The sequence below is a fragment of the Schistocerca americana genome, chromosome 9, assembly GCF_021461395.2.
Source record: "Schistocerca americana isolate TAMUIC-IGC-003095 chromosome 9, iqSchAmer2.1, whole genome shotgun sequence".
NCBI classification, from domain to species: Eukaryota; Metazoa; Arthropoda; class Insecta; order Orthoptera; family Acrididae; genus Schistocerca; species Schistocerca americana.
This window is the reverse complement of record NC_060127.1, coordinates 211,448,863-211,461,917: the sequence shown is the minus strand read 5'-3', so window position 1 is coordinate 211,461,917 and position 13,055 is coordinate 211,448,863. Positions and strand designations below refer to the sequence as shown.

The following is a 13,055-nucleotide window of genomic DNA, read 5'->3' as shown; positions in this document are numbered from 1 at the left end:
TTGAAAAGGTAGTTGGTTTCATCGGTCACTCAAGGAAGAAGGAGAGGGAACTTTACTTTAATAGGTTATTGCGGTGGAGGGAGAACGTGACCTCTGTTGTCTGTTGGCTCTTGTGTTATGTGCCATGACTGGTGGTCACCGTCGAATGAGAAGTTTGCTGCTGTTTACCAACTGCTGGACGTCGGCCGCGCGGCGGCAGTTACTCGCCGGTGGTGCTCGCGCCTCGTGTTGACAGTGCGGTCTGTTGGGCTCTGATTGCTGGCAGCCAAGATGGGGCAAGTCTGAGTCCATCCTCCCTGTTCATGTTGTTAGGGTGTTTGAGTATTTCGACGGCCTCTCTGATTTTGCGTTTCGTCATAATTGGCTGCTTGGCCAACACACAGGCTTCGCTGAATTTTATTTCTTTTCCGCAGTCAAGGTGATGTTCTGCCACTGCGGATTTGTTGTGTTGCCCTAGACGAATATAACGCTCGTGCTACCGAATGCGCGTTGCTATTGGCCTACCAATCTCGCCGATGTATGCCTCTCCACATTCGCATTCCACCTTGTAAACGCCTGCAGTGTGTAATGCATCCAGCTTGTCCTTTGTAGAGCCTAGCACGTCCTGGATCCTACGACCACTATACAAGACACGCTGCACCCCAACGCGGCGAAGGTGTTTGCCTATTCGGTCAGTAACGTTTTTCACATAGGTTAAGCGTACTGTTGGCTGCAGTTTGTCTATTTCCTGCTTATCTTTCTTGCTTGTGTTCGTCGACAAGTCTGTGTTCATCGACTTATGGCTGTAGCCATTGGCTAAAAACGTTGTGCGTAACCTTTTAAGCTCAGGTGTGATGTTTTGAGCATGGTCACCACTTGTTCTCTCAGTGGACAGCTGAAAACAGTGCGGTCGATGTCCTCCTCCTCGCCACAATCACACAGGTGTAGGCAATACAGATGCACTCAGTATCGTCCATGGTTCAAGTGCAGGTGAAACATGGTGACCACAAACTTTCTCTGGTATGTGCGAAGGAAGTACCAGAACAGTCCATAGTTGAAGTGCAGATGGAACATGATGACCACAAACTTTTTGTGGCATGTATGAAGGCAGTATGACGGCCACGCAGCTATGGTCGTTAGTAGTGTTGCATAATAATGTACACTTCGCTGAGACGACAAGTGCTACGTATTGTTCCATAAGGTAGTTACGTGCTGCCACACGTCAAGCTGAGTCCACCCCCGTTAGCTGGGTGGTCAGCGCGGCGGAATGCCACGCCGAGGGGCCCGGGTTCGATTCCCGGAGATTTTCTTCGCTCAGGGACTGGTTGCTATGTTGTCCTCATCATCATTACATCCCCATCCCCGACATGCAAGTTGGCCCATGTGGTGTCGAATGCAGTAAGTTCTTGGCGGCCGAACTTCCCCGAATGGGGGACTCCCGGCAGACAATGCAGTACCTCATTTCAATTTTTTTCTTTTCAGGCAGAATGTCATTGTGAAGAATGTGTTCACACTTCTTTACCCCATGGTGGACAGCAGTCATAGCAAGAGCATAGACGAGTTCATTGCCTCTGATAGTATGGTGCCCCTTTACCCATTGTACGGTGATTTTCTTGTTAGGGCCATGAAGCAACGTCTTGAGAATAGCAGTTGACAGTAATCCGTTGGATAGCAATTCAGCTCTGGTACTTCGTTTATTATTCGCAATGTCGAAGTCAAAGACAGCGGACGAAATGGTGAATATAGTCTATAAACTAGAAACTGAGGGAATATTTCGATATCTTTTTGAGTATTATCGAATGTCAGTCAATTCAATCGAAAACACTATTATCTGTCGCCAAAACTGACATTTCCACAACAAATACAGTGGTTAGGGATTATTCTTTTCGATCATTCTAGTACGCGTGATATTAGTTACTTTTTTACATATATTAATGTGAGGGGCTATGGCCGTGAAGGGGACACAAATTTTTCAAGGCATCTGGTAGAGAGAAAAGAATTTACACACACACGAAATTTTTCGCTATCGGTCTGTCAGTTTTGCAAACTGTCCTTCCCGGACCCCTGTTTGTATTTATGGCTGATGAGACATTTGCCCCAACCAAAAAATCTCTCAAGACATTTTACAGACAAAAACGTGTCCCTTAATTTTGTTTTTTAATTATCAGTGTCTAGCAGTTTTGTTCAAGGTATTTCAGCAAGTAAGTGACGGATATAACACTAGCTGGTAAATGTTACATAATTGAAATATGTTGTGTGATTCGCAATTATGTCAAGATTGTTGATGGTTATTGATCTGAGTAGACCCTGACATGTGTATACGTATGTCTGCATGTGGAACTGGAGGCAACATAACGGAAAATTTGTCACATGATTTTGCAGAGTGTTTGTGTTCTAGTCATAACAGTGCCTTGGAGAAACTGCTGCAAGGAATAAATCTTAAATGGCTTTCCTAACCTGAATATGAAGACGAATGTGCTTGTACATATAAGAGAAGTAGAAAAATCAAACTTATTCATTGTGTCTATCTCTATCATCTTCCTGTCTAGTAGTTTAATTTTCTCCCACTCTGTCGTATTAAGTGCTATTGCAATTGATAGCAATGCATTGCACCTGCTATTATAGTTGAGCACCTTCTGTCAAAAATAGTTATGTATTTTGGTATCCACATTTAAGACCTCACTGTCCACATAGTGCATGTTGCACATCAACGATGAAACGTTCTGTTCGGGAGCGCGCTACGCACGGAATGCCTCAAGAAAAACGGCTGTTATAGCTACTCGCACAGGTCAGCGGCGTGGTCCACTATCAGTTAGGGCCATACCGCACTGGGACTCCAAGGCAGCTTATGTGGCAACCATGCAACATCTGGCAGCAGAGCCCCAAGCGTAGTTTCTTCAGTTCCCACGCAGTATCGAAATCAACGCAGAGGAGCTAGTAGCTACGCTTTGTGTGTGACGTCAAAATAGAAAGAGAATGCAGAAGAAGCAGTAGCTCTTCTGGGTACATCCATTTATTGACGATCATGACATAAACAGGTTGTTTCACACCTTATACAATGATCTAACAAATTATAGCGACAAATTTTCAATTGTGAGATAATGTCAAATTTGGTGGAGATCTAATGTGATGAACTCCATAAAGAGGACACAGTTCTAGGCAGGTCGTCTAATCAGAAGAAAAGGTATTCATGACGCTGAGCAAACTGCCTGTCTAATCAGTAGCTTATCGTTATTTGTTTACAGTTTTACTTACAGTATCAGTTGTAACTGTAATGTATGTGCAGAAGTGATTTTTCAGATTCTGTTTGAAAGTGTGGGCTGTTCAAAAAGTCTCTCCGCAGTGCCTATGATTGTTAGCCACGCGCGCCGTATGCCACAGTGAATATACCCGAAATGAAACCCAGTGAAATACAAGTTATTAATTTGCTGAATATTAATTTTTACTTACAGACTTTCACATTAAATGTTGAAAGTCTCCCCCACCTGTTGTTGAATACACAATTCAATTCGTCTAATCACGTTTCCAAACACAAGCTGTAACATTTCTTCTGTAACAGAAACAGTGGAAGTGGATATTGGAGTTTCCAATTCACCGATGGGTTTTGGACTGTTCTTATAGACAGTTGCTTTCGCTGCACCCCAGAAGAAAAAGTCAGGTGGTGTTAGGTCAGGCGATCGTGGAGGCCAAAGTCCCTGTGAAATCATGCGATCACCAAAAACATCAGCAAGCAGTGACATTGGAACACGAGCTGTATGCGCGGTTGCACCGTCTTGTTGGAAATAACCGTTCAGTATTTCACTTAACACAAATTCTCCTTTGAATGGGTACAGAATATCACTGCAGTATCGTTGTGCGTTTATTGTTTCGTTGAAAAATATGAGACTCACAATCCGACGTCTAGAAATTGCAATCCAAACTTCTGTTTTCACAGAATGAAGTGATTCCTCACGAATACACAATGGATTTGCAGTAGTCCACATACCAGAATTTTGCGAGTTCATGTACCCAGATAAATGAAACCACGCCTCATCAGTGAAAAACGTTCCATTTTGTTGAACGGAATTTTTGAACCATTGACAATAATGCAGTCTCTTGCCATGATCAGTATTTTTCAGTTCTCGCACGATTGTCACTTTGCATGGGAAAACTTTTAATTTTTGCCTTACAGCTGTGTGGGCCATTCCGACACTATCATCGATTTCCTGGACGAGTTTTCTTACTCACTTTTTCGGACTGATGGACATTTTATGGGAAATATCGAGTAGTTTATCCTCAGGTAAAACGCTAGGACGACCACTTCTTGGTGCATCTGTCACTGAACCCGTACTTCGAAATTTGTTAATCAAATCGAGCACAGTATCGCGATGTGGGAGTGTTGTCTCCGGGAAAAATGAATTAAACGTTTGACGAACTGAAACTGTGTATTTACCGCCAGCTTTGCACACTTGTTCGACTAAAAACAAACGTTCTTCAACGGTTAGCATTGCAACAGTGACAAAAACGAAACAAACGAACAATGGAGCTTAACTTGACCGTTCACGTCAACACGTAACGACACATACCAACGATACTACTGACGCTGGCTGAGATAAACGAAACAGTGGAATGTTGGGAGAGTCCACTTGAAGGGAAGTAATCCAGGCAGGCGAACAGGAAACGTTAGCGACAGCCCCGGACATTTGCACAAGCCCCGCCCATTTACCCCCCTCCACACCTACCCCCCACCAGCCCATTTACCCCCTCCACACCAACCAAGAGTGCATCAATATGATGTTTGGTAGTCCTTGTCGCTGTTGTGTTTTTGTTCGTTGGTTTTACCGGTTTTACCGCTGTTGTTCATACTAGCAGTGTTGTGCTGTTAGAACTTCTTAGCAGTTTGTGTAATACTGTCAAAATGAAACATAGATATGCACTCTCAATGAATTTATCATACACAAGGTACATAATCTTGACTGTTGTGGCCAACTGCTGTCAAAACTGATATCTAACAGACATTAAAGTGCGATAAGATGTGTTGGAATGACACTGACGAAATTATGTACATATGTTTAACAATAGGCAGCTCTAAAGCTCTCAAACACTGAAGAAGAACTCAAAGTAATCTCGTTTCTGCTATAAGCAAGCAGTCATAAGAGTTCACAAGTAAAAATTCACCCATTACACAGGCAAATATTACTGAAGAATGTCACTGTATAAATGTCTGACTGCTTGCTTACGCATTTCTACATTATCCTACTCTTATATTCTTTAGTCTTAATGAGGTAATCAGAAACAAACCAAGACATCGACTTTGCCTTGTTTATGCACAACATTGACTTTAGACAATCGAGATAATGGACAGCGTCCTTGGCAATACTACCAATTAATATTTCCCAACAGAATTTCTTACACTACGCGAGGTGACGGAAATTTGCGCTCACTGCAGTTAACAATTATCAGATTTTTTGATACAGTGCAGATGAATGCTCATGAAATAAAAAAGACAGTGTGGATACCATTTTTATTTTTCTTTCTTATTGACGATTTTTCAACTCGCATATTCAATGAACATACTTGTAATTCTTTTCACAATGGTACCGGAAAAACTGTATTTCGTACTAACAACTGATTTTCTCCCTTGTTATGACTTGCATATCTGTGATACGAACAACTTTTATGTTGGAACATGCAGCAGACCATGGGCGGAGCTTAGGATATGGATTGGTGTGGAGGGGGGTGATTGGGCGGGAGTTGTGCACCGCCTGGGGCTGTCGCTAACGTTACGTCAGGTGAACAATCATACGGCACTGTGTAGAGGCTTTTTGAACACCCCGTACTTTACTATAAAAGCAAATTCAGTATTAAAAATAAATATTTTGGACAACAAGGTTGAAGCCAACCTCATTTACTCACATATCATTTCTTAAAATAATACAGCTGTGCGTGATGTCTCAGACCAATCACTTGCCGCACCATGAGTTGCAGCTGTGCTACTTTGGTCAGGAAGTAGGTTTTGAGGAAAACTTATACATCTCACATAATAAAGTAATTGTGATTAGAGTGGAACATCAGGAAGAGCCTGTGAGGAAACTGAAGATCGATAATTGTGCCGTTTCTCCAACCAGCCAGTGCCTGGAAAAAGTATTATTGTAACTAGTATAAATACACTTGTAATGTGGTGTGGCATCTTCTTTGAAATGTGAAATGGGATTCATTTATGTTGCTCATGATTCCAAACACTCCTTTTTTTTAAAGTTGTGGTTTGAAGAGCTCCGAGATTAAGAGTCCCAAACTGATGGTCTCATCTGAGTCTAGCAGTTGAAATATTCACTTTCGAAACTATCCATTGCACTCATGAGGGAAAAGAAAACTACATACTGGTGAGCAGCATGTAGTGCTTGGCAGCTGTGGCGTCGCCCTGTGCACCACCAGCTGTAAGCTGCTGTGCACTCCACTGGCTGCGCTGCCGGGCTGGCAGAATCTCACAGCAGTGGCTCCCCTGGTAGAGCTGCCGTAGCCAGGTGAATGCCAGGTGCCGGGGGCTCCGTTGTGTCCCGTGTACTGTGTCTGGAGTCTCTGCTGTGGCGTCGCCCTGTGCACCACCAGCTGTAAGCTGCTGTGCACTCCACTGGCTGCGCTGCCGGGCTGGCAGAATCTCACAGCAGTGGCTCCCCTGGCAGAGCTGCCGTAGCCAGGTGGATGCCAGGTGCCGGGGGCTCCGTTGTGTCCCGTGTACTGTGTCTGGAGTCTCTGCTGTGGCGTCGCCCTGTGCACCACCAGCTGTAAGCTGCTGTGCACTCCACTGGCTGCGCTGCCGGGCTGGCAGAATCTCACAGCAGTGGCTCCCCTGGCAGAGCTGCCGTAGCCAGGTGGATGCCAGGTGCCGGGGGCTCCGTTGTGTCCCGTGTACTGTGTCTGGAGTCTCTGCTGTGGCGTCGCCCTGTGCACCACCAGCTGTAAGCTGCTGTGCACTCCACTGGCTGCGCTGCCGGGCTGGCAGAATCTCACAGCAGTGGCTCCCCTGGCAGAGCTGCCGTAGCCAGGTGGATGCCAGGTGCCGGGGGCTCCGTTGTGTCCCGTGTACTGTGTCTGGAGTCTCTGCTGTGGCGTCGCCCTGTGCACCACCAGCTGTAAGCTGCTGTGCACTCCACTGGCTGCGCTGCCGGGCTGGCAGAATCTCACAGCAGTGGCTCCCCTGGCAGAGCTGCCGTAGCCAGGTGGATGCCAGGTGCCGGGGGCTCCGTTGTGTCCCGTGTACTGTGTCTGGAGTCTCTGCTATGGCGTCACCCTGTGCACCACCAGCTGTAAGCTGCTGTGCACTCCACTGGCTGCGCTGCCGGGCTGGCAGAATCTCACAGCAGTGGCTCCCCTGGCAGAGCTGCCGTATCCAGGTGGATGCCAGGTGCCGGGGGCTCCGTTGTGTCCCGTGTACTGTGTCTGGAGTCTCTGCTGTGGCGTCGCCCTGTGCACCACCAGCTGTAAGCTGCTGTGCACTCCACTGGCTGCGCTGCCGGGCTGGCAGAATCTCACAGCAGTGGCTCCCCTGGCAGAGCTGCCGTAGCCAGGTGGATGCCAGGTGCCGGGGGCTCCGTTGTGTCCTGTGTACTGTGTCTGGAGTCTCTGCTGTGGCGTCGCCCTGTGCACCACCAGCTGTAAGCTGCTGTGCACTCTACTGGCTGCGCTGCCGGGCTGGCAGAATCTCACAGCAGTGGCTCCCCTGGCAGAGCTGCCGTAGCCAGGTGGATGCCAGGTGCCGGGGGCTCCGTTGTGTCCCGTGTACTGTGTCTGGAGTCTCTGCTGTGGCGTCGCCCTGTGCACCACCAGCTGTAAGCTGCTGTGCACTCCACTGGCTGCGCTGCCGGGCTGGCAGAATCTCACAGCAGTGGCTCCCCTGGCAGAGCTGCCGTAGCCAGGTGGATGCCAGGTGCCGGGGGCTCCGTTGTGTCCCGTGTACTGTGTCTGGAGTCTCTGCTGTGGCGTCGCCCTGTGCACCACCAGCTGTAAGCTGCTGTGCACTCCACTGGCTACGCTGCCGGGCTGGCAGAATCTCACAGCAGTGGCTCCCCTGGCAGAGCTGCCATAGCCAGGTGGATGCCAGGTGCCGGGGGCTCCGTTGTGTCCCGTGTACTGTGTCTGGAGTCTCTGCTGTGGCGTCGCCCTGTGCACCACCAGCTGTAAGCTGCTGTGCACTCCACTGGCTGCGCTGCCGGGCTGGCAGAATCTCACAGCAGTGGCTCCCCTGGCAGAGCTGCCGTAGCCAGGTGGATGCCAGGTGCCGGGGGCTCCGTTGTGTCCTGTGTACTGTGTCTGGAGTCTCTGCTGTGGCGTCGCCCTGTGCACCACCAGCTGTAAGCTGCTGTGCGCTCCACTGGCTGCGCTGCCGGGCTGTCAGAATCTCACAGCAGTGGCTCCCCTGGCAGAGCTGCCGTAGCCAGGTGGATGCCAGGTGCCGGGGGCTCCGTTGTGTCCCATGTACTGTGTCTGGAGTCTCTGCTGTGGCATGCCAACGCAGCAGCACCCCAGATGTTACAGTCCTGTGCGGGTCGGTCAAATGAAAACTGAACTCTCACCACAATAGGATCACAGAATGGTTACATTCAAAATAATCACCACACACTGCACGACATTTATCCCACAGGCAGACGAGACAGTCAGTTCCTGTTTTGTAGGGTATAGTTGGCCGTTGATGGATCCACAACTACACCCAATCATATAACTGAAACCGACGTCCGTGTGTGTCTTTCTTCAGCTCGCCAAAGACGTGAAAATCGCACAGTGCAAGATATGCACTGTACAGAGGATGTTGCAGTGTTTACTTGTAAGGTGCCAGGATTTGGGCATTTACACGTTAGCTTGTCAACGTTAGTATTAATAATAAAGGGATTGGCAAGGGCATCAGGTCATGACTTTATTGACTTATAATGAATATGAGGCACTCTCGAGAAGTATTCCCTGCATGTCTACGAGATTAAATTACCAACTTAAAGCGTTGGTGCAAAGTGTCGAAGTTGAGAATTGTAGAATATATAGTCTGCAGCTGGCCGTATATAGCCGAGCCGCCGTGGGCGGCAGGTAGCGGTCACCGGAAACGCGGGACAGTACGCCGCCTTTGGGGGAAGACCGGCCTCCGGAGCCACCTGTGCTGGGCAGCACGTGGCGAAGACGGGAATTTCGTTTACCTATATGACCGACACGATCATTGGGTAGAATCTCAAAAATGGCGTCGGAGGGATTTCGGCGATGTTAGAGCGTTCGACATTGGCCGAAACTGAGGATTCTTCCGCCGCGTTTTCGTACGCTTGGGAGACGGGAGAATTGTGGAGAAAGAGGACTTCGCCTTCAGCCATCGAGCGGTACAGACTTGGAGGCGTCTTCGAAGGGAGCGGACTTCGACTCGGACGTCGGCTAGGTAGAACGCATCCCGCGAGATCTGAGGCGCGAATTGTTCCTCTGTGCAGAATAGCGCAGACAGGGATTTTTCTCGTATTCGAGTTACGGCTTTTGTCAAAAAAAAAGTTGGCATCTGATTTCTAACTTGCAGGATTTCTGGTGTCCCCACCGATGCAAGTTTGATAAGCAACTTTCAATTCAGATTGCTCAGACGGGATGTGCTGTCATTCGGAGACGGCAGAGCCATCCGAATAATCGCTGTCTTTACCACAGGGCCAGTTTGAGTGATTGCCTTCACTATAGATTTAGGATTGCGCATTTGTTTAGGTCTACACGACGAGGTTCAGTGCAGGAGATAAACGGTCTGTAACGCAGCATTGCGCCAACACACGTTCCATGCAGAGTTCTGCCCTTAGAACTCTTCGTGTGCTCAGAAGCGAGATTTTCACCAACGCTTAACCACTTCCAACAACTTATCTGGTATTCTTGATCTTGTAGTTATCCTTGCGAGGTGCCGAGTACTCATCAACGTAGCTGCCGGTAATTGGCGTGCGTTATTACGAATTAGTTAGTGTGTCATTCTCAGTAGTGTGTGGGTGGTCGCAAAAATATACACACTTTTGTAATTTTTGTCAGTTATTGGAAATATAAAAATTGAAAGCCAGTATTACAATCGAATTATCGGCTTGATTCTAGCTAGCATTTAATCTGTCCCAGCAAGCTTTACATGTAGCCTAGCAACTGCACAGGTCGCCCGGACCGGAAGGAAAGAAGGCTTGCAATCTTCTATGTCAGCGACATATCGCTAAATCGCTAAAGCGTAGCTTTTGAAAGATTAGCAGTGTGGCATTATGGCATTATGGCATTATGACATTATGGCACGTCGCAGTTTCTGGAAACTTTCTTCATAGCGCTGCACACTGGTTGCTGTTCCACACTGGAAGAACTCGACGGGCAGAGGGCCCCTGCAGTGGAGGCAGAAGGGCAGTCGTTGGTGTCAGCATTTCGAGCCCAAGGGCAAACAGCAAAGCCAACTATGGAAACATACAACGTAACCTCCCCCCCCCCCCTCCCCCGTCAAAGATATTCAAAGCTGTTCACACAAGCTCAGATAAGCTGCAGAAGAATAACGCCCATCCTCACGATGACAGTTGGATGAAGGCTATACTGCAGTGATTTGCTCGGAAACAGTGCACCATCCTCCGTACGGCACAGAAGGTTAAACTGAAGATCATATGATTGTAATTAATGCGTACAAAGTTTGCATAACTATTTATTTGGCGGAAGTTAGATTGTATTATCCATTATACGTACATGTATGCATTTTTTGGGTAATGTTGTTTTTGTGTAAGTCCACGCAGTTTATAATCATCAATTTTTAGTAAGACAGCGATGACCCTTAGATAGGTTGTATTGTTTGAAGGAACAGACATTTGCTGGTTGGGATGTGACAGACAATGACTGAAGGGGGATCATCTAAATTTACGGCTCTGGTATAGCGCGTGTGCTCAAGCTGCTTCTGTCTACAGCTCGTGGTCTGGTGGCTATCGTTGTTGCCTCTGGATCACGGGGTCCCGGGTTCGATTCCCGGCCGGATTGGGGATTTTCTCTGCCTGGGGACTTGGTGTTTGTCTTGTCCTCACCATTTCATCCTCACCATCATCATTCGTGACAGTGGCTAGATTGGACTGTGTAAAAACTGGGACTCTGTACGGGCGCTGACGACCGCGCAGTTGAGCTCCACACGAACCAGACGTCATCAGGTGGTGAGACGACATGAGGTGGTGAGGAGGCGACATCAGGTGGTGAGACAACATCAGGTGATGAGACGACATCAGGTGATGAGACGACATCAGGTGATGAGACAACATCAGGTGGTGAGACAACATCAGGTGGTGAGACAACATCAGGTGATGAGACGACATCAGGTGGTGAGGAGGCGACATCAGGTGGTGAGACAACATCAGGTGGCCGCTGCACACGACAGGGAACACTAACACAGCAAGGCACGATCTGACAGTCTTGGAAGTCTTCACTCTTGAGTTCCTTTGTTGTAACACGGTTCGCACCCATTTATTTGTTGTTTTCATTTCTGTGAGAGGTCTATGCGGCATCTCGCCTGCTCTCACTATTCACCACATTACCTTGCGACGGTAATATATTCTTATCACATGGCTCAAGCTCTGTAACAAATGTATAGTATGACAGTTGCCAGGGCTACAGGAGGAGGACAGACACGTCAATGTCCGGACGGACACTTTATAAATTTGTGAAAAAAAAGTGGACCTTTGAGGAAGATTCGAACACAGATCTCCCAGTGGGCAGTCCAACAGCGTGACCACATAACTACGAAGCCAGGGTTCTTGCAATGCGCTCTATGTTGCACAACTTAAGCTTGGATCGTTCAGTGTTGCTATTTTGCTTCTTTTTGGCACTTCAGTAGATGCTCTTCCTTTTTTCATGCTAGGTCTGTGTTCAGTTTTTGACTGGCTGTTCACTGGATCATCATGCCACTAAATCTGGGGGCAGTGGGGGGCGGGGGGGGGGGGGGAGAGGAGGGGTGCGATGGGGTGTTTCCCATGTAAACAGAAGCTAATTCTTCCCGTACTTTGAGCAAGTATTAGATCAACATTGGCAATGTAATTTACAGTTAATAAAATTTTTGCAGGATCTGATTTTTCTCTTAAATTGCTCAGATATGCAACAAACTTTTACAATGACAGAAATAAATCAATTGACCTTGGAATTAGCTTAACAAGCTGGATTACGGTAACATTGTGTGAGGGCACCTCTGGAAAGAAGACTGGGAAGCCACAGTACAAGTATATCCTTATCTGCACAGCTCGATAATGCAGTATTAAAGAAATTAAATTCCAAATACAGTTACGGCAGCAACTTAGACTGCACATTGAGACATATGAAAAGTAAACTGCTCACATTTCGGATCAAGTTGCCTCGGACTGCGAAAACTCACCGTGGCTCCAGGTTAGAAGAGTAGTGCAAAACAGCCATTGTTGGCCGACAGCTACTGTCTCTGATAATAAGTATCCAAGCCGCTCGAATCTTAGTCCCCGATTCCCGAAAAAATTTCTTCCTTCTGCCCGCACATGTGGGGTCTAACTCTATACTATTGCCAAGATGGTGGCCGAGAAAGTACGCAAAATTTTCTAAAAAATAGGGGAAAAGACAGCGAATTTCCCCCTTTCTGTGTACACCACGCACTATTTCCTTTACAAAGTTGGTACTGGATGATACCAAATTATTTTCAACTGGCCGGTTCGTTCGCGACCAACGCTAGGTGAACTGACGCTAACTGACTGACAGAATAATGACTTTGGAGCAAAACAGAGGCGCTGCTCCCACGTTCTCTGCAGGAGCGTAGGTCTTCAGGACGCCGCCAGAACAGAGCAGTGTGGTTATCATTCTTACCTACGATAATTATTGAAGCAGAAGAAATGAATTATAATTTGTCCTGTGGCCGGGACTGGAACCCAGGTCTTCTTGCTTGCTGGGCAGAAATGCTAACCATTACACCACCAAAGCACATAGTTGCTGCACGAACTACACAAGTTCAAACTTCAAAACAGACTACCAATTTAACAATTGGAAAATATGCTGGCCCTGAAATGAGCTGATTTCACATAGTCATATCTGATGGTCATGTCACATGATCAGTAAGTATCCCTAAGAACTCGCTAGTAAAA

At 47.4% G+C, this 13,055-nt stretch overlaps 1 protein-coding gene across 1 annotated transcript; it reads right to left on the bottom strand.

The window, feature by feature from the left end:
- Window positions 1-6,300: 6,300 nt before the first annotated feature.
- LOC124550834 lies at window positions 6,301-12,774 on the bottom strand. Its single transcript, XM_047125560.1, has 4 exons — window positions 12,670-12,774; window positions 11,102-11,325; window positions 7,318-8,293; window positions 6,301-7,233 (listed from the first exon to the last, which is right to left on the bottom strand). The coding sequence occupies exons 1-4, from the start codon at window positions 12,772-12,774 to the stop codon at window positions 6,301-6,303; spliced, it is 2,238 nt and encodes a 745-aa protein (XP_046981516.1).
- Window positions 12,775-13,055: the final 281 nt, after the last annotated feature.